Here is a 21,813-nt window from a genome sequence, read left to right on the forward strand (position 1 = left end):
CTTCAGAACCTCTTGCTTGAGGTTCTTTTGTTTTGCTTTCGTTTTGTCATCTCGTTTCCCTCTCTCAGCTGTCATCTAGTTGCACTGATTGCATCCCTTTAAATCCCCTCCCATACTGCATCACTTTGTGGTTTATACAACTTCCTGGAGTGTGTGCATGCTGGATGCTACAACTGATGCTTCTACAGATAAGTCTGTTCATTTATTTCTATTTTCCTGTTTGCTTGATCCTAGGTGACCCTGACTCCCTCTGTATTAAGTGTAGGGAGCCGGTGGTCGTGTCCCTTCACTATTATAGGGTGTTCAGGTGTCATACAGTCGAGGAACGAGGGTATGAAATTATCTACCATAGAGATTTTTGCATAGGCTGAGCAGTAAGGGAGAGAGCTAGGGCTGTTACAGGGCTTACCCTTTGGTTCCTTAGTTTTGGATCAAGTCAGTCGGATCTTCATTTGTGTCTTCTAGTTTTCTGTAACACCTTCCGTGACATTATAAACCGCCAAAACCGTCTCAATCATGGATCTGGTTTCACTTTTGACTGAACACATGAAGGGTCTTTCATTGGAGGTAGCAGATCTCCGTAAAACTGTATCTCAGTTTCAGGATGGGTTCAGCTTGCGTTCATGGAGTTTGTTCTGAGCCTAAGATCTCGCTCCCAGATACGTTCTCCGGGGTTAGTGAGAATTTTGTTAGTTTTAGAGAGGCTTGCAAACTCCATTTTCGCCTACTTCCCCATTCCTCTGGTGATGAGGAGCAGAGGGTGGGCATCATCATCTCGCTGCTCAGGGATAACGCTCAGTCTTGGGCCTATTCGCTGCCGGTGGGGGCACGGCCCCTCCGTTCAGCGGATGAATATTTTTTAGCCCTGGGTCCGATATATGATAATCCGGATCGTATTGCACTGGCTGAGTCTAGACTACGTCTTTTATGCCAGGGTAAACAGTCCGCAGAGATATACTGTTCAGAATTTCGGAGATGGGCAGCTGATACTGGTTGGAATGATGCTGCACTGCGAAGTCAATTTTGCCATGGTCTTTCAGAGGGATTGAAAGATGCATTTGCCTTTCATGAGAGACCTACCTCCTTGGACTCTGCCATGTCTCGGGCCGTTCGTATTGACAGGCGTCTTAGAGAGAGAGGAGAGATCACTCCTTCCTGTCATACTCAGTCCAAGGACAGTGCGGCGGTCTCTTTCAGTGCGCAGGGGTCTCAGTCTCTCTCAATCCCCTCTGAGTAGGAGCCCATGCAGCTGGGTTTGCTTGCCTCTGACAATAGAAGATTCAGCTCTCAGAGGAGGGTTTGTTTCTGTTGTGGAGGTATAAATCATTTGGCAAATGTTTGTCCCTCTAGGAGATTCAGGCAGTTTTTTGAGAGTAATAAAGAAACAAAGAGAAAAAGATCCTCTAAAAACGTTCCATCTGTTACTATTGGCAAGGTTGATGCGGAAATTGAAGGTTTTCCGTTTGCTTGTAGTTCCCGTTTTGTCCTACCAGCCAGGGTGGCGCTAGAGAGCAAGAACATTTTTTGTTAGATTTTTGTAGATAGTGGAGCAGCTGTCAATCTCATTGATAATCAATTTGCTATAACACATGGTTTCCAGGTATGCACTTTGGGAAAGGATATACCAATTTTTGCTTTTGATTCCGCTCCACTTTCTCAGAAATCGTTAAAGGGCATAGTTCACAATATCCGTTTGATTGTGAGTGATACTCATGTTGAGGATGTGTCATGTTTCGTCCTAAGCGGGTTGCCTACTCCTCTAGTGTTGGGGCTACCCTGGATCACGAAACATAACCCCACCATTGATTGGCAAGCGAGGCAAATAAATGGTTGGAGTGACTTTTGCAGAGAGAATTGCCTCACGACATCTGTTTCAGAGGTTTCTACTAAGACTGTACCATCTTTTCTCTGAATTTTCGGATGTGTTTTCTGAGAGTGGTGTTCAGGAGCTACCCCCTCACAGGGAGTACGATTGGCCTATTAATCTCATCCCAGGTGCCAAGCTGCCTAAATCTCGTTTATACAATCTCTCCCAACCTGAAAGGGTCGCTATGCGTGCTTATATCTCTGAGAGCCTGAGAAAGGGACACATACGACCCTCGAAGTCACCTGTTGCCGCTGGTTTTTTCTTTGTTAAGAAAAAAGATGGTTCTTTAAGACCATGTCTGGATTTCGTGACCCTTATCCGCTTCCTCTGATCCCGGACCTGTTTAACCAGATTGTTGGAGCTAAAGTTTTTTCCAAAATGGATCTAAGAGGGGCATACAACCTGGTCAGAGTCAGAGAAGGAGACGAATGGAAGACGGCCTTCAATACCCCTGAGGACCATTTTGAGAATTTGGATATGCCTTTTGGTTTGATGAATGCTCCAGACGTCTTTTAGCATTTTGTGAACAGCATTTTTTATCATTTAATGGGGAAATTTGTACTAGTGTATCTAGATGACATTTTGATTTTTTCTCCTGATTTCAAAACTCATAAGGACCACCTACGTCAGGTCTTGCTCATCCTGCAGGAGAATAAATTGCACGCTAAACTGGAAAAATGTGTGTTTGCGGTTCCAGAAATTCAATTTTTGGGGTTTCTTCTCTCTGCTTCTGGTTTTCGCATGGACCCCGAGAAGGTCCGTGCTGTGCTTGAGTGGGAGCTTCCTGAGAATCAGAAGGCGCTGATGCATTTTTTGGGTTTTGCCAATTATTACAGGAAGTTTATTTTGAATTATTCCTCTGTTGTTAAACCACTCACTGATATGACTAGAAAGGGGGTAGATTTTTCCTCCTGGTCGGTAGAGGCGCATAAGGCCTTTTCTAGTATCAAGGAGAGTTTTGCTTCCGCTCCCATCTTGGTACAACCTGATATCTCTCTGCCCTTCATAGTTGAGGTGGACGCTTCTGAGGTGGGTGTGGGTGCGGTCTTGTCTCAGGGTCCCTCTCCTGCCAAATGGCGACCGTGTGCCTTTTTCTCGAAGAAACTCTCCTCCGCAGAGAGAAATTATGATGTGGGAGATAGGGAGTTGTTGGCCATCAAGTTAGCTTTTGAGGAATGGCGCTATTGGCTAGAGGGAGCCAGACACCCTATTACCGTGTTTACCGACCATAAGAATCTGGCCTACTTGGAGTCAGCCAAGCGTCTGAACCCGAGACAGGCCAGATGGTCTTTGTTCTTTTCAAGGTTTAATTTTGTTGTCACATTCCGCCCTGGGGTTAAGAATGTTTTCTGGGAGGTGGGAATTTTGAAGACCCGGGTCCCATTTTGGCTGAAGGTGTGGTGGTCTCTGCTCTTTATCCTGAATTGGAGGCAGAGGTTCAGGCAGCCCAGGCAGAGGCTCCTGATCTTTGTCCTCCTGGGAGGTTGTTTGTGCCTCTCGCTTTAAGACACAAGGTTTTTAAGGAGCACCACGATACTGTCCTTGCTGGGCACCCGGGGGGTAGAGCCACAGTGGATCTCATCGCTCGGAGATTCTGGTGGCCGACGCTTTGTAAGTCGGTTGAGGGTTTTGTGGCAGCCTGTGAGACCTGCGCTTGTGCCAAAGTCCCTCATTCACGGCCATCAGGTCCTCTCCTCCCGTTACCCATTCCTTCCCGTCCTTGGAAACATCTGTCCATGGACTTCATTACGGACCTGCCTCGTTCCTCGGGGAAGACTGTGATTCTGGTGGTGGTGGACCGTTTTAGCAAAATGGCGCATTGCATTCCTTTTCCTGGGTTGCCCAATGCTAAGACGCTGGCGCAGGCATTTATTGATCATATTGTCAAATTGCATGGTATTCCCTCAGACATAGTCTCTGATAGGGGCACCCAGTTTGTTTCCAGATTCAGGAAGGCTTTCTGTTCTCGCTTGGGGGTTCGGTTGTCATTCTCTTCTGCTTTCCACCCACAGTCGAATGGCCAGACGGAGCGCGTCAATCAGAATCTGGAGACATATCTGTGCTGTTTTGTGGCAGAGAATCAGGAGGATTGGTGTTCTTTTCTCTCCCTTGCTGAGTTTGCTTTAAATAACCGTTGTCAGGAGTCCTCTGATAAGTCACCATTTTTTGGTGCATATGGGTTTAATCCGCAGTTTGGGACATTCTCTGGAGAGAGGTCTTCTGGTTTACCTGATGAGGAGAGATTCTCCTCGTCTTTGTCATCTATTTGGCAAAAGATTCAGGATAATCTAAAGAGCATGAGTGAGAGATATAAGCGTGTGGCGGATAAGAGACGTGTGCCTGGTTTGGACCTGAATGTTGGTGATCTGGTGTGGTTGTCTACTAAGAATATAAAATTGAAGGTTCCATCCTGGAAGTTGGGTCCTAAGTTTATTGGGCCTTACAAAATCTTGTCTGTCATCAATCCTGTTGCCTACCGTCTTGATCTTCCTCAGACTTGGAAGATCCATAATGTTTTTCATAAGTCCCTATGAAAACCTTATGTCCAACCCATTGTACCCTCCTCTTTGCCTCCTCCTCCAATTGTGGTTGATGGTAATCTTGAATTTCAGGTCTCTAGGATTGTGGATTCTCGTGTTGTCCGCGGTTCTCTCCAGTACCTCGTTCATTGGGAGGGTTATGGTCCTGAGGAGTGGATGTGGGTCCCAGTGACGGACATGAAGGCCACTCGTCTCATCAGGGCTTTCCATAGGTCCCATCCTGAGGAGGTGGGCTCTGAGTGTCCGGAGTCCACTCGTAGAAGGAGGGGTACTGTCACCGCCAGACATCTGAGAAGCTCTGACAGACGTTCTTCAGAACCTCTTGCTTGAGGTTCTTTTGTTTTGCTTTCATTTTGTCATCTCGTTTCCCTCTCTCAGCTGTCATCTAGTTGCACTGATTGCATCCCTTTAAATCCCCTCCCATACTGCATCACTTTGCGGTTTATACAACTTCCTGGAGTGTGTGCATGCTGGATGCTACAACTGATGCTTCTACAGATAAGTCTGTTCATTTATTTCTGTTTTCCTGTTTGCTTGATCCTAGGTGACCCTGATTCCCTCCGTATTAAGTGTAGGGAGCCGGTGGTCGTGTCCTCTCACTATTATAGGGTGTTCAGGTGTCATACAGTCGAGAAACGAGGGTATGCAATTATCTACCATAGAGATTTTTGCATAGGCTGAGCAGTAAGGGAGAGAGCTAGGGCTGTTACAGGGCTTACCCTTTGGTTCCTTAGTTTTTGATCAAGTCAGTCAGATCTTCATTTGTGTCTTCTAGTTTTCTGTAACACCTTCCGTGACAATAAGTGGCTCAGAAGCTGGTGCAGGAAGGAAGGGTTTGGGTTAATGGAGAACTGGGCTGACTTCTCTGTCGGTTACAGGCTCTACAGTAGGGACGGGCGGCACCTCAATGGGGAGGGAGCAACTGTTCTGGGGGGAAAAATGGTTAGATGGCTGGAGGAGCTTTTAAACTAGGATCTGGGGGGAGGGTGTTGGGTCATACTAATAAGGGGGTAGATAGTGTAGATAGAGAGTGAGATATAGAAGTGGACAGTGGGGATTTAGTGCCGGCTGGGGTTAGTGAGGAAAGTAGGGAGAAGACTGGGCAGAACTATACACCGATGAAACATAGAGCTGCTGGTAAAATGAACCTGTTACATACAAACATCAACCAAGGTAACAAAAAAATCCTGGATATTCACTTTACATGTAATAGTAATTTAAAATGTATTTTCACAAATGCCAGAAGTCTAGCTAGCAAAATAGGGGAGCTGGAGGCTATGGTACTATAGAACACATAGATGTAGTTGGTGTGGCTGAGACGTGGTTGGACTCTTCGCATGACTGGGCTGTTAATATTGAGGGTTTTACACTATTTAGGAAAGACAGGGCCAATAGAAAAGGCGGTGACGTGTGCCTGTATGTGAGGAGTGATCTGAAGACAAGTGTGAAAGAGGCAATTGTGGGTGAGGGTATTAAGGATGTGGAAACCATATGGGTGGAAGTTTAAAGGGTTATAAACACTGAAAAAATAATACTTGGTGTAATCTATAGACCCCCTAACATCACAGAGGAGATAGAAGCTCAACTGTATAACCAAATAGAGCGGGCTGCACAGGCTGGTACAGTGGTCATAATGGGAGATTTTAACTTTCCAGACATTAACTGGAGTCATGGTTCTGCCTCAACCGCAAAGGGGAGAAAATTCCTCAACTTGCTGTAGGACAACTTTATGGGCCAGTTTGTAGAAGCTCCGACTAGGGGCAATGCTCTGTTGGTTCTGGTAATTTCTAATGATACAGAGCTTGTAAATGTTACTGTTCGAGAAACACTAAGTAATAGTGACTACAATATAATCATATTCCCCCTAAACTATAAGAAGCAAACTCTGTCAGGCAGAGCAAAGACACTGAATTTTAAAAAGGCCAATTTCACTGGGTTGAGGGCACCATTTAAAGACAGGGAGCAGCTACCGTCACATAATAAGGGTCCATTCACATGTCCGCAAAAACGGATCTGGATCTGTTCCGCAACTTTGTAGAACGGATCCGGACCCATTCTTTTTTAATAGGGCCGGAAAAGATGCGGACAGCTGTCCGCATCCACACTTCTGTTCCGCAAAAAATAGAACATGTCCTATTCTTGTCCGCAGACACGGACAAGAAAAGGCATTTCTATTAAAGTGCCGGCCATGTGCGGTCCGCGAAATACGGAACTCACATGGCCGGTGTCCGTGTTTTGCGGATCCACAATTTGCGGACCGCAAAACACTTGCGGACGTGTGAATGGACCCTAACACTGAGGATAAATGAGAGAGCTTTAAATCCACATTGAGTAATTGCACTAAAAAATGTATTCCTTTAGGTAAGAAGAATAAACGGCTAAAATTAAACCCCTCATGGTTTACAGCTAGAAAGAGCAATAAATGACAAAAAAGGGCATACTAATCTGAGGGATTAGCTGTGGCCCTTGAAGTTTACAAAGGGCTTAAAGGGACCCTGTCATCAACTTTTTGCTGCCCATACTAACGGCAGTATAAAGTAGAGACAGGCGAGTTGATATCAGTGGTCTGTCATTTAAAAGTTAAAAGTAAGTGGTTGCCGAGAACCAACATCACAATCATTGCAGACTGGGCCTGGAAAAGAGTCACGGCCACCTGAGAAGAGTCATGGTTATTCATAAATTCCTGCTCTCCCTGCCCACCTGCTGATGACTGACAGTCTTCTACCTAGTTTTCTCCCTTTCTCTCTAGGAGAGAACTGCCAACCATCAGCAGGTGGGTGAGAGTGCAGGGGATTATGAATAACCATGACTCTTCTTTAGTAGATTTGACTCTTTTCAAGGCCTGTTCTGCAATGCTTATGATGCCGGTTCTCGGCAACTGCTTACTTTTAGCTCATGAGTGACAAACTGCAGAAATTAGCATTTCTGTCACTATTTTATGCTGTCCTCAGTGAGGTCAGCAGAAAGTTGATGACAGGTTACCTTTAATAAAATCTGTAAAAAGGAGATAAAATTTGCAAAAACACAAAAGGAACAGCAGATGGCAAAGGAGAGCAAAACAAATTCCAAACAATTGTTTAAAGGATATGGAAATTTTTGTAAAATTTTTTTTTTTTTACACTAATTAATTTATTTAGTGGAGAAAATCATTTCTCCGAATGGTTCTATTTATCTATCTTTTTCCGTTTTTGTTCTACAGCCTGCTGTGCTTCCTAGTGAGTTTACAGAGAATCCATAATCTGACAGATTTTCTGCAACCTCTCCTGCACGCACTGTCCCCCGCCCCAGCCAGGAGCGCTGTATCAGAAGCTGCCCGGTCTGGCACACATGAAGCCCGCCCCTCTCCCTAGAAGCCCCACCCCTTTCACCAGGAGCAGTTCCAGACTACATTGTGGTTACAGGACCTGTGGTGATGTCACAGTCATGTGATCAGCCATGTGTGTGGGAGGAGTTACGGGAACATAGGCTCTGTGTAGGACTGTGCCTGTGGAGAATGCAGAGGTACTTTATGTATGGAAGGTGTGTATAAAGCAGGGCTATGTCAGTGTAACCAGTGCATTGTACAGTTTTCTGTGTGTAATGTGCACACAGTAGTTCTATATGTGTAATGGACATGTAGCAGAGCTGTGTGTGCAATATGTATATAGTAGTGTCAGGTAGGCACTGTTTATGACAACATCAGGTGGGTCCTGTGTATGGCAGCGTCAGGTGGGCACTGTTTATGGCAACATCAGATGGGTCCTCGTGGGAAACAGTACGTAGGGAGGACCAAAAGGACTTTAAAAAAAACTAATTTCCGAAACACATGACCAATATTAGGAAAGGTTTGGAGACACACTCATTGTCCAACCACTTTAAGGTAGTACACAATCAAAACCCTCGATACTACATTGTCAATCAAAACCCAACCGGCCTTAAGTTTGTAGCCATTGATAAGGTTCATAAAGATTGGAGGGGGTAACCATATTAGTAAAATGTCAAGACTGGAAACACAATGTATTTTTGAATTAAATACTTTGCTTCCAGCGGGGCTCAATGCCGAATTTGAATTATTCGGCTTCTTATAGAGTGGGTGGATGCCCCCTGCTGATGGTGTAACCCCACCTAGTATTCGATAATAGGGGGGTTTGCCCTTAGCAGTGGGTTTCCACTCGATACTACATTATCTGGAATATTTTGAATATCACTGTTGAAACACTATATGAAGATTTTCGATTTAGAGAGTTTTCTTTCTTAAGGTAGAACATCAGAGTTTGTACAGCCCACCGATAAACTATTCAGGTGGTGATCACATACAATTTTTAGAGTGTACTTCTTTTAGATTTTGACCCTGGACACTACAATGGATACAGAAGGACTATAGAAAGGTATCTAAGGCGTTTGCTGAAAAAAACGCATCTGAACCGCATGGAAACCGCATGGTGTCAGATGCGTTTTTTATTTCATTGGAATCACCAGGCTTATATCTATATGGGGATGAAAGGGTTTTGGCATATTTAGCTGCAAATCCCAATTAGAGTATGCTTTCATTTTATATCTTGACTGTGATTTTAAATTTGGAATGTTATGATTAGATTTTATAATTATTTAGTATATATGTATATTTATATATTAAAGGTATATTAGTAATTGGTTTTATATAATGATGTGAGGATTTAGAAAAATGGAAATAGATATAATGAGACAGAGGGGACCAAACAATTGATCCACTCCAGGTTTTGGGAACACTCGATCCTGGTTTTGGGAATAGCTCATCCACTATATAAGAAGGGATTGTTTGGGGGACTGATAGCTACTGAGGAAGGGGTAATGCGATACCCCGAAACGTGTCTAGCCTAGACAGGACCCCTAATTTTGGACCACTTGGGAAGCTGGAGAACTGACTTGATTGTCGCAAAGAAGGAATCGTCTGCCACACAAATGGTTTATTCGAAATATAACCTGTAAGGCTTGAGTCCATGGGGAAGGCATGAATACACGTGCCAAACAATGTGCCAGTGTGCGAATTTATGACAAACTATCGGTCTACATACTCAAAGGACCTATTATTACCTTCGTCGACTTGTCAAAAGAGACAGTAAGACCGTTTGATTTTATCCAGCGATTTTATCCAGCCATTTAAAATATTTAAGACTGACAGTCCAGTGGGACGCCGCTGGTGGATGTTATAAGCGGGACGCCGCTTAAGTTTGTCCATTTGATTGCATATCGGGACTGTAGAATTTTCGGATACCCCTGTTAATATATCGAATGGGACAAAATCAGAGGACTTTGTTGTATCGCTACCATTAGCTACGTGACTTTCCCATCGGAATATTCGGCTGAATATTCATACGATCATTTTATTATCGAGAATTCCATTTTACGCCTCGAATTTTATTACATTTTACATTGCTATTTTCCAGTTGTTTTATATGGTTACACTGCATGTTGTGTATTATGATATAGTCAATATAGATAGATCGTTCTCATTATTTCCGCCATTATATTGTCACGGCCTATGTGTGTTTTGTGACACTTTCCTTCACTTGGTTGCCCGTGGCAACGTGTGATGTTGTGTGCATGTGGTGGCAGTGTCTCAGCCCTATGGCTGATCCCCAGGACATGGTTGCCATGCATGCCATTGCCCGCAGCAACAGGTGAAGTGTGGACTTATGTGTGTACTTCCCCTTTAAGTGGCCGTCTTCCCTTGCCTTGTGATGGAAGGGTTAACTCCCTTCTGTGTGTGTGATCACCTGGTGTGTCTGAGTGTGGGTGTGGCTACTTTGGGCTATAAAGCCTCTGCTGTTTTCAGTTAGCTGAGGGGTTCTTCAGCCATGGTTGCTGGAGACATCCTCCTGTTATACCATCTGCCAGTGGGGGCCACCCTTGTGGTCATAAGCTTTATGTATGGTGTTAAGTAGATGTTTCTTTGGACTTTATTTATTGCAGCATATGGTTTCCTGGTTTCCCGTGTGATGTGTGTTGTGTGCTGTGTCTCTTGTGTTGTTGCGGACAGCAGCACTTATACATGGGTTCCAGGCTCTGTGTCGGTGGTAGGTAGGTGTGGTACTAGTCTCACTTACCTGCCATTGCCATATGTCTGTTTCTGTTTCTCCTGTCTTTATAGCTTGGCCAGTGAGACTCCTGTTCGTCCGTATCTAGGAGGAACAGGTAGTCTTACCCAGCTCCTAGTCCAGGGCCACCCTGAGGGATAGCAGGAATATCAGGTTCCGGAGTATGAGCCCTCCTACCATCAGGGTCGGCTCATACAGGCTCGGAGACAGGGTCAGAATTAGGGATTGTTAGGAGGTGACCTGCTCCCTGATTCCTGTCCTGGCCATGCTCTGACCATCCATCTGCTGATACCGCACGGCTGAGGGTTTTCCCAATCCTCAGCCGTGATATATATACTACTATTGTCACTTGATGATATTATATGCTAATAAATTTCAACTGGTCCAGATATCTCGAGAGTGCCCAGTTATTCTTATTTTTATCAGATGGGTCCTGTGTATGGTTGCGTCAGGTGGGCACTGTGTATGGCAGCATCAGGTGGGCGCTGTGTATGGCAGCAGTGGTCTTATGTTTAGTGTATGATGTTGGATAAATGTAAAATTGTCTACATTTATTTCTGCATAGGAGACTAGCAATGGTTCCCTGCAGAAATATCAGCCTCATAAGGTTATGTGGGCCAATGCATTATATGAATTACCGTAAAATTTGTACTCCTCGGCTAAAAATACTCCTCAAAATTGTTAAGAGGAGTATTTTTACTCTTCTGAAAAAAATTTAGTCTGACCTCTGTGTCAGCTGTAACATACAGCTGACAGTCTGTTTCAAACTGCAGACATAACCCCTTCCATGCCATTGTCCTTAGGGACTGCTGTATGGAAGGGGCTAACCATCGGGCTGCTGCTCTGCTGTGGCAGCGGCCTGATGCCATCCCTCTCCCCCCCTTTCCCCTGCCGTGTTGGATGGCTGTCCTCACCTCCATACAAACCGACACCCCCTCCCCTTCAGGATATCCGGTGCGGCAACAAGCCCCCCTCGCCCCCCCAAGTCAAGGTTTGCAGAGCGGCAGTGGGGCAGAGTGTTAGCTGTAACATACAGCTAACACTGGGGCACTGCCTCCGACTGGAGAAGAAAAAGTTCAGTCTTCAGAAGCGTCAAAGCTTCTTTACTGTAAGAACTTTGAATCTGTGGAATAGACTTCCTCAGGATGTGGTCACAGCAGGAACAGTGGACAGTTTTAAAAAGGATTTAGATGAATTCTTGAAAGTAAATGACATTAATTTTTATGAAAATGTGTAGAAATCTGAGTCTCACTTCCTTCTGGGATTCGCGTCCCCACCTATCCCTTGGTTGAACTTGATCTACTTATGTCTTTTTTCAACCGTATTAACTATGTAACTATGAATCTGCTGCATGTATATAAACCCATGCACCTCAGAGCAATGTACTTAGGCTGTATGGAGTCCTACCAGTGCCATGGGATCTCTGTCATAAAATGTTCAATTTGAGGCAGTATTAATGGGTTATTTTCCCTAAAAGCAATGCTGCTTGGGGAGAATCACTCTGAAAGACAGCATCCAATAGAGCATGCCATGATTTTTCTCAGTAAAAACTGTAACTCTATATAAGATCAGAGGAATATGAAAATAGCAGTACTCATTAGACTTGTGAGCCGTATGAATTAAACGGGTTTCCTAGGTAATTAATATTGATGACCTATCCTCAGGACAGGTAATCAATATCTGATTTGTTGGGGTCCGACAGGGTTGCCAACTGTCCAGAAATTCCTGGAAAGTCTACAAAAATAAAGCACTCTTTTTCAGCATCAGTTAAAAAATAGTTGTGTCCTTGATTTTGTTTAGGCTGGGGGTACTTAAGCAGGTTATTGTGATTTTAATTATCATTTAAATGCTGACACTAAAGACTGCTAATGCATTCATATCAGTATATTGAGCTATAGACATGTATTACTTATAATATTTATCATTCAATATGGTTTTCCAATTTGTCTGTAAAAACCGTTGGCTGTGATCCTAAAATAAGTTGTCCAACAAGTACCCGCTGATAATATGGGGGACAGAGCTATATTTTCTTTGGACGCGGCCATGGCCTTCGACAGCATAGAGTGGCAGTTCCTATGGCGTACTTTAGAGTATATGGGATTTGGGGGCACGTTCATTTCATGGGTGAAAGTGCTATATTCTAACCCCAAAGCGAGTATTAGGGAGAATGGAGGTGTGTCCGCGAAATTCCATTTGAGGAGGGGCACACGCCAGGGGTGTCCATTGTCACCCCTGTTATTTGCAGTGGCGATAGAACCTTTGGCAGCGGCAATACGCAAATCCCCTAATATCCAGGGCTTTAGGTATGGGAAGGTGCAAAACAAAGTGGCGATGTACGCGGATGATACTATTTTTGGGAGACACTGAATCCTCTTTGGTTACAGTTATGTCTATCATTGACCAGTATGGCAAACTGGTTTGACCATAAATTGGCATAAATCTGCGCTGATGCTCATTGATGGTCAGGCTAAGTCGCGTGTGATAACAGACAGGAGTATCCCCTGTGTGGAATCTTTTAAATACTTAGGAATATATATGTCTCCCAAGATTAAGGAATTTGAGCGACTTAATATTGAGCCTTTGTTCCTTAAGTTTCGGAACAAAATTAAGGCATGGTATAAACTATATCTATCAGTGGCGGGAAGGATGAATCTTCTCAAGATGATACTAATGCCTCAGTTGCTATATATTTTGCAAAACTCCCCGATGTCGCTTCCAAAGAATAGATTTGACAAAATCGACTCTTTTGGGAGCTCATTTGGTGCAAGGGCCAATTTAGGATTAAACTGGAAACGTTGCAATACGCTAAGTCAGAGGGGGGACTGGCGGTGCCGAATCCCTGGTTATATTTTTTGGCTGCGCAGAGTCAACACTTCAAGGGATGGTTAGACCCTGAGTCTAGACATGTGACCAGTCAGATATTTCAATATCAATTGAAAAGCCGGGACCTTTTGTTGCTGCTGGAAGGGGCAAAAGTTCGTCAGGGAGGTCCAATGGGTGCATTAGGCTACACTATGTATAAAACCTGGAGTGAGATAAAACAGTTAAGAAAGGTTGAAGGAACTACGGAATATACTCCTTTATGGGGATGCCCGAATTTGTCTCTTTGGAGGAATTTGGGGATTGGAGACGGAAGGGGCTTCTAAGAATAGGCCATCTACTTGAGGGGGAAGCCTTTGCATCTTTTACTACGATGCAAGAATTGTATGGTATACCTAGAAGCCAATTTTATAAATATCTCCAAGTACGCCACGCGTATAACACGAGATTCAAAAACAATGCTACAGTGTCAAAGAGAGAAATGGTTTTGTACCACATTATATCCAAAGGGGTAAGGAGAGGAATGATATCCATGACTTATAACCTTCTCCTAGATAATTATTTGATGTCTTACCCTCTGTCCAGAATGCGCAAGTGGGAACAGGATGTAGGGACTATCTCTACTGACCAGTGGTCAGACATTCTTGAAGCGATACCATTATTCTCCTTGAGTGGAGGGGGTAAGCTTTCGCAGCTGTTTATTGTCCACAGAGTCTATAAGACACCAGTCTTTTTGCATCGTTTGGGGTATAGACCCAATGCTAATTGTCCTCGGTGGACTCTGCGGATCTTATACATATGCTGTGGAGCTGCGAGAAACTGAGGAGATACTGGAGGAAGGTACTGAAAGTCATACATGATGTATATAAGGTGCAAATACCGTATGACCCCAAGGTGTGCATTCTGGGTTATGTATCAGAGATTGCAACGGAGCATTTGTATAAAGTAGCAGTGGGTCGGCTATTATATGTGGCAAGAAAGATGATAGCCTTGCACTGGATACAGGCGGAACCTCCAACCCTTAGAGAATTCATACGCAAAGTTGACACAATGCTGGTTTATGAGAAGGCTATATTTCAGAAGAGGGGGTGTCCCACAAAGTTTGAAAAGCTTTGGGACTCTTGGCTTTTGTTTAGGGGTTTGAACAATAATATTTGGTAAAGATCAGCAACACCATGGGAGTGGGATGGGGGGGCAGGGGAGGGAGGGGCTATAAGTTGTATTATTCTGTATGCTAAGGTCTGAGTTCAGATTAAGTTTGTATGTGATATTAAGAAAACATGTCATTGCTATGCTATGCTGTAAGAATATATAATTGCGGTTATTGGCGATGTTAATAAAAAGGATCTGATTTAAAAAAAAAAAGTTGTCCAGAAAAAATAAAATTCAGGTTGGCAACCCTGGGGTCCATCTCTCGACATGTTCATGGAGCGCTGCAGTCTCTTCCTAGGCATGTGATGTTAAATTCCTCGGTCACATGGCCTATGACATTCAAGTAAATAGGCCTGAGCTGCAATAGTAAGTATAGCCACTATGCAGTGGACGGCAGTGTGCTTGTTAAGCTGCGTCCACTCGCTGGAGCGCTGCGGCCTCCTCAAACAGCTGATTGATGGGGGACTGGGTGTTGGACTACATATTACAGCGAAAGCACTTTAATTGTATTACTTGTGTATAATCTATGCATTTAAGCTAATACTTCTCCATGGTCATCTTATTTTAGTGTCCTGTTCAGTACTGTACAGATGTAGCCCAGCTAAACTTGATGGTTAATGCATTAAGTAAACAGTAGCAAGAAAATGTTAATTCACATTTTCAATGGATTTCAATGGCTTTTGTTCACAAGATAACACTGTTACATGTGTTTTCTGAGTCGGTTTTAGCTCAGCTACATCTGTAAATGAAGCCATCACAATACACACAGTAACTAGTTACCTTTCTCTGTAGCAAACGCTGTGTCTCCCTTCTCTCCAGCATGCCCAGGAAGACCATTCAGGCCTGGAAGTCCCTGTAAATAAATTGACAGAAGATAAATTAGTAATCTACTTAAGGGTACGAGACATATTTCCCTGCAGAAAATCTGCTGGAGTGCCGAAGGTTGCTGATCCCTGATCTTTTTAGTGGGTTACAGCTACTGAATGCACATTTTTGTGGGAGTGCTTCTTTAATATGCGTCTGTAAGTAACTTTATAAACAGTCATTATTGTTGGCTGGAATTCTCTTGTTATTTTTTGCTACCCTTTATTACTAGTAGTGTTGAGCGAATACGATTTGTATTGCTGTATCCGAACCCGATTCGTTTGAAAACTTTGTTAACAATATAGCCTCCGCCCTTCCGTAAAATGTTTGGGCTCTGCGGAGGACTTTGCAAACTTGCAGCAAATATCACAAGACTTGCTTCGTCTCGCGTGTATGATGTGACACTTTGTTTATGCGCATAAATTACAGTGTCAAAATCCGAAGCTGGACTCGGCTTTGTTAATGAGGCAGGACGCTCAGCTTCAGATTTTGTCACTATAATTACAGTACAACAATTCAAACTCGATTCGCTCAACACTAACTAGTATGAGGACCAATCTAAATTAAATTAAGTTCGAGTCACGTTTTTGCAATCTGTGGAAAACTGCTGTTTTCAAAATTACAAAAAAGATGTACAGTGCCTTGAAAAAGTATTCATACCCCCTTGAACTTTTCCAAATTTTTTCACCTTATACTCAACTACAACTCCCATCATGCCCTGCTGTGGGCTGATAGCTGTAGGCTGTTCAGGCATGCTGGGAGTTGCAGTTTTGCAACAGCTGGAGGGCCGCAGGTTGAGCATGCCTGTTATAGACCAACACGTAACAAGTATGCGTGAACTGAAAAAAAATGATACATGGTTTTCTACATTTTTTATTAAAAAAATCTGAAAAGTGTGGCGTGCATTTGTATTCAGCCCCCCTGAGTCAATTAGGACCACCTTTCACTGCAATTATAGCTGCATGTTTAAAGGGATACCCTATGTACCAGCTTTGAACATCTAGAGGCTGACATTTTTGCCCATTCTTCTTTGCAAAATAGCTCAAGCTCAGTCACATTGGATGGAGAGCGTCTGGGAACAGCAATTCTTGCCACAGATTCCCAATGGGATTTAGGTCTGGACTTCAGGGCCGGGACGAAGGGTAGGCAGTGGTAGGCAAGAGCCTAGGACGCTCCTACTGTCAGGCAGGAGTGGGTGCAATTTTCCTAATAAGAATGCCGAGTCTAAGTCAGCAGAGAGGAAGCTCTGTCTCCTTCCTCTGTGAAACCTGCAGAGGGGGCAGCAACAAGGTGAGGCAATGTGGATGTAAGTTTGTTCAATCTCGGCAGCAGGTCTCTCCTCCTTCCTTATCATTAGGGATGAGTGACTCAACCTTTGGATCCAAGATCCGAAGTCGATTCGCCCAAAAATTCATTTTAATGCTGTACGGAGACCCATCTCCTTACAGCATTAAAATATATGGGCTCCAGCGACTTGAAATTAGTTATCACCGAAGTCTTGGCATTTGATTTTATAACTACAAAACCATTTTAAAACAGTGTGCAAAGTGTACATGCGATTTGTTAGTACTGTGTTACACTTTATCACCCAAAAATCCACGTGGGAAAACTGAATGTAATCCATATGGTGTGCAAGTAGCCTTAGGCCTAGTTCACACGAACGTTTTTTTTGCGGCTGTACGGGCCGTTTTTTTGTGTTCAGTATACGGTCCGTATACGGAACCATTCATTTCAATGGTTCCGCAAAAAAAACTGAATGTGTTCCGTATGCATTCCGTTTCCGTATTTCCGTTTTTCCGTTCCGTTGAAAGATAGAGCTTGTCCTATATTTGGCCGTAAATCACGGGTCGTGGCTCCATTAAAGTCAATGGGTCCGCAAAAAAAACGGAACACATACGGAAATGCATCCGTATGTCTTCCGTTTCCGTTCCGTTTTTTCTGAACCATCTATTGAAAATGTTATGCCCAGCCCAATATTTTCAATGTAATTACTGTATACTGTATATGCCATACGGAAAAACGGAACGGAAAAACGGAACAGAAACGGAAACACAACGGAACTCAAAAACGGAACAACGGATCCGTGAAAAACGGACCGCAAAAAACTATAAGGCCCCTTTCATACGGGCGACTTTTCCGTGCGGGTGCGATCCGTGCGGCGAACGTATGGCACCCGCACTGAATCCTGACCCATTCATTTCTATGGGGCTGTGCACATGAGCGTTGTTTTTAACGCATCACTTGTACGTTCAGTGCAAATCGCAGCATGCTCTATAATGTCCGATTTTGACGTGACGCAGGCCCCATAGAAGTGAATGGGGTGTGTGAAAATCGGATGGCATCCGCAAGCAAGTACGGATGCCATGCGATTTGCACGCATGGTTGCTAGGAGACCATCGGGATGGAGACCCGATCATTATTATTTTCCCTTATAACATGGTTATAAGGGAAAATAATAGCATTCTGAATACAGAATGCATAGTAAACCAGCGCTAGAGGGGTTAAAATAAAATAAAAAATAATTTAACTCACCTTAGTCCACTTGTTCGCGAAGCCGGCATCTCCTTGTGTCTCCGCTGCTGATGAACAGGACCTGGGATGAGCTGCTCCATTAAATAGAGCTTAAGGACCTTCGATGACGTCACTCCGGTCATCACATGATCTTTTACCATGGTGAATCACCATGGTAAAAGATCATGTGACGTACCATGTGATGACCGGAGTGACGTCATCGAAGGTCCTTAACCGGTATTTAATGGAGCAGCTCATCCCAGGTCCTGTTCATCAGCAGCGGAGACACAAGGAGATGCCGGCTTCGCGAACAAGTGGACTAAGGTGAGTTAAATTATTTTTTATTTTATTTTAACCCCTCTAGCGCTGGTTTACTATGCATTCTGTATTCAGAATGCTATTTTCCCTTATAACCATGTTATAAGGGAAAATAATACAATCTTCAGAACATCAATCCCAAGCCCGAACTTCTATGAAGAAGTTCGGGTTTGGGTACCAAACATGCGCGATTTTTCTCACGCGAGTGCAACGCATGACAATGTTTTGCACTTGCGCAGAAAAAATCGCGCATTTTCCCGCAACGCACCCGGCTCTTAGCCGGGCCAAAAAAATGACGCCCGTGTGAAAGAGGCCTAAAAGCCATACGTTCGTGTGAACTAGGCCTTAGGGTGCCTGCACATGGTGTAGATTATGTGCGTTTTTTTCCACTGAAAAAACGCAGCATAATACGGTACCAGCAAAGTGAATGAGATTAGACAAATGTCATGTACATTATCGTGCAGTGCATTGCATTTTGCAGCATGTCAATTGTTACTATATTTCTTGTGCAGATTGCACCCTTTTCAATGGAAAATTAAGATCTGTGGAAAATCCACATCACATCCGCACCAAAAATGCACAAAAAAGTGGCAAAACTGTCATAAATAGTGGGAATTTATGTGCTTTTTTGTACAGTTATGGTGGAGATTTCTTGCACACAAATCTGTACCGTGTGCAACCACCCTTAGCCACCTACACACGGATTCCCGTGTGGAAAAACTGCAGCGTATTACAGTACCAGCAAAGTATGAGATTAGGCAATTATCATGTACACTTTGAAGATTTTCTCCGGACGGGAAATGACCAGCAGATTTCCAAATCTGCAGCATGTCAATTATGTTTTCAGTTTTAGCTGAAGATTTTATCCTTTTCTAATAAAGGCAGAGATCTGTGGCAAAACTGCATCTAATCAGCACCAAAATCTGCAACTAGAAAATTGTGGATTTTGGTGCAGATATGCTAAAGAAGCGCATATTAATCTGCACGGAAATTAGTGCGGATTTTATGTGCGTTTAACCTCACTCGTGTGCAGTGCTTAGAGTGCTTTCACACTTCACTTAGCAGTGTCCTTTGGAGTTATGTCTGGAAGGATTTCCTGACATATAAATGCATCTATTGTACATGTTAAAAAAAAAAAATAATTCCTGTGCAGTATATCTGTTTTTTGCAGGATGCCCCTGTTTGCAATGTTATAACAGACTGTACTATTCTATACCGCCAAAAAATGTATAGTGACATATGCAAGCCCAACAGAGGCCAAAGTGTTACTCTTTTGTTTTCTGTTGTGTGAATAGAAGCCTATGAGTATGTTTATTGTAAGTACCATGAGCTTTCCCACTGTGTAGAGCAACCGGAAAAAGAAAAACAGAGTGTGAAAGGAGCAATAGATAGAGATAAATCATTGTAAGAAGATACAATATGTATACCAGTTGTGGGGATTCGCTCTGGTAGTTAGGATTAGCGGGTGCAGCACAGAGGCAAAGTACAAGTTCTTGGTTCAAAACATCAGTGTTTATTCACACGTGAAAGCAAAACAAAAACGCAAGTTGCTTGGTGATCGTTCACACACATGAAAAGTTCATATACAAAACAGTCACCTTTTCTCCTGGGTGTTACTTCACACCCTGTTGGAAGTTCTGCTTTGTCAAGTCTACAGGCAGGCATTAGGTGGCGAGTTGGCCCTCACAGGGGTTTGAGCCCTCCAGCCCGGCTCAAGCCAAGGATCCCAACACAGCCCTCAGATCCCAGCACATAGACCTCCTGAGCTCCACTGTCAGACAGAGGTAATCCTCTCCACTTGGCAGTGCTGGCGGGTTTTTATGCCTGGCAAAACCAGACCTGGAACATGGGGAGTAGTCACTCACCCAGCACTTTGCCTACTTCCAGTAAGAGCCGTCCTGGATCAGCTATTACAGCCATACTAAGTATCAAGGTGTCAAACAGCAACTGCTGCTGACACATAAAAACCGGCTCTTACTCCACCGAGGCCAGGAACCTCGTGACATGTACCTATCATCCACGATGATTCCTTGCACCTTCTTACACAGTATTAACCTACATTGTGGGTAATGTGATATTTTAGCATATGGGTTCTGAGTAAGATAGGGTAGGATATTGTAAATCTGTATTTTAGCTTTGGAAAAGTACAATACTGAAACATTAGGCTATGATAGGGCATGTTCCCATGTTGGTATAAAAGCCACCCTGTAGTTACCCAGAAGAAATCTGTTGCTGACATGCAAATGCGGACAGCACACGGTGTGCAGTTCATGTCTTTTGCGGTCCCATTTAAATGCGGATCAAACATCATGTGCATGGGTCCTTAACCACCTCAGCCCCCCTAGCTTAAACCCCCTTAATGACCAGACCACTTTATACAATTCTGCACTACACTACTTTCACCGTTTATTGCTCGGTCATACAACTTAACACCCAAATTAATTTGACCTCCTTTTCTTCTCACTAATAGAGCTTTCATTTGGTGGTATTTCATTGCTGCTGATATTTTTACTTTTTTTTGTTATTAATCAAAATTTACAGATTTTTTTGCAAAAAAATGACATTTTTCACTTTCAGTTGTAAAATTTTTCAAATAAAACTACATTTCTATATAAACTTTTCTCTAAATTTATTGTTCTACATGTCTTTGATAAAAAAAAATGCAATAAGTGTATATTTATTGGTTTGCGCAAAAGTTATAGCGTTTACAAACTATAGCAGCTCTGACTTTCTGAGCACCTGTCATGTTTCCTGAGGTTCTACAGTGCCCAGACAGTAGAAAAACCCTAAGGTATTCGCTGATGGGCATAGTTCGGCGATACCACATGTGTGACACTTTTTTGCAGCCTAGGTGGGCAAAGGGGCCAAAATTCTAAAGAGCACCTTTAGGATTTCACAGGACATTTTTTACACATTTGGATTTCAAACTACTTCTTACACATTAGGGCCCCTAAAATGCCAGGGCAGTATAAATACCCCACAAGTGACCCCATTTTGGAAAGAAGACACCCTAAGGTATTCGCTGATGGGCATAGTGAGTTCATAGAAGTTTTTATTTTTTGTCACAAGTTAGCAGAAAATTATGATTTTTTATTTTTTGTGACAAAACTTCCATGAACTCACTATGCCCATCACTAAATACTTGGGGTGTCTTCCCGCGGGGCGGGCGTGGGTGAACGCATGTGTGGGCGACTGATCAGGCCCGATTGGGCAAACACTGCGTTTTGGGTGGAGGGCGAGCTAAGGTGACACTAATACTATAGATCTGCCTGTGATCAGTTCTGATCACTTACAGATACTATAAAAGTACCAATGCTGATTAGCGATACGCTAATCAGCGAATCAGTGACTGCGGTGTGGTAGGCTGGGCGCTAACCGACGCTAACTACCTAACAAAGGGGCCTAAACTATCCTAAAACCTAACCGTCAATACTAGTGAAAAAAAAAAGTGACAGTTTACACTGATCACTTTTTTCCCTTTCACTAGTGATTGACAGGGGTGATCAAGGGGTTAATTGTAGTGATGGGGGTCGATCTGGGGGCTAAGTGTAGTGTTTGGTGTGTACTTACAGTAATGTGTGCTCCTCTGCTGGGACCAACCGACGAAAAGGACCAGCAGAGGAGCACACAAGCCATTTAACACCTTATATTTATAAATATAAAGTGTTATATGGCTTTTGATTCG

At 43.5% G+C, this 21,813-nt stretch overlaps 1 protein-coding gene across 1 annotated transcript in view; it reads right to left on the minus strand.

The window, feature by feature from the left end:
• The window catches only part of COL4A2 (collagen type IV alpha 2 chain), a 257,233-nt gene that overhangs the window by 58,040 nt on the left and 177,380 nt on the right, over positions 1-21,813 (minus strand). The window contains 1 exon segment of the mRNA XM_044284160.1: positions 15,216-15,288. Within this exon segment, the coding sequence (XP_044140095.1) occupies positions 15,216-15,288 (73 nt within the window).

The sequence above is a fragment of the Bufo gargarizans genome, chromosome 3 (assembly GCF_014858855.1).
Source record: "Bufo gargarizans isolate SCDJY-AF-19 chromosome 3, ASM1485885v1, whole genome shotgun sequence".
In the NCBI taxonomy this organism is placed as follows: domain Eukaryota; kingdom Metazoa; phylum Chordata; class Amphibia; order Anura; family Bufonidae; genus Bufo; species Bufo gargarizans.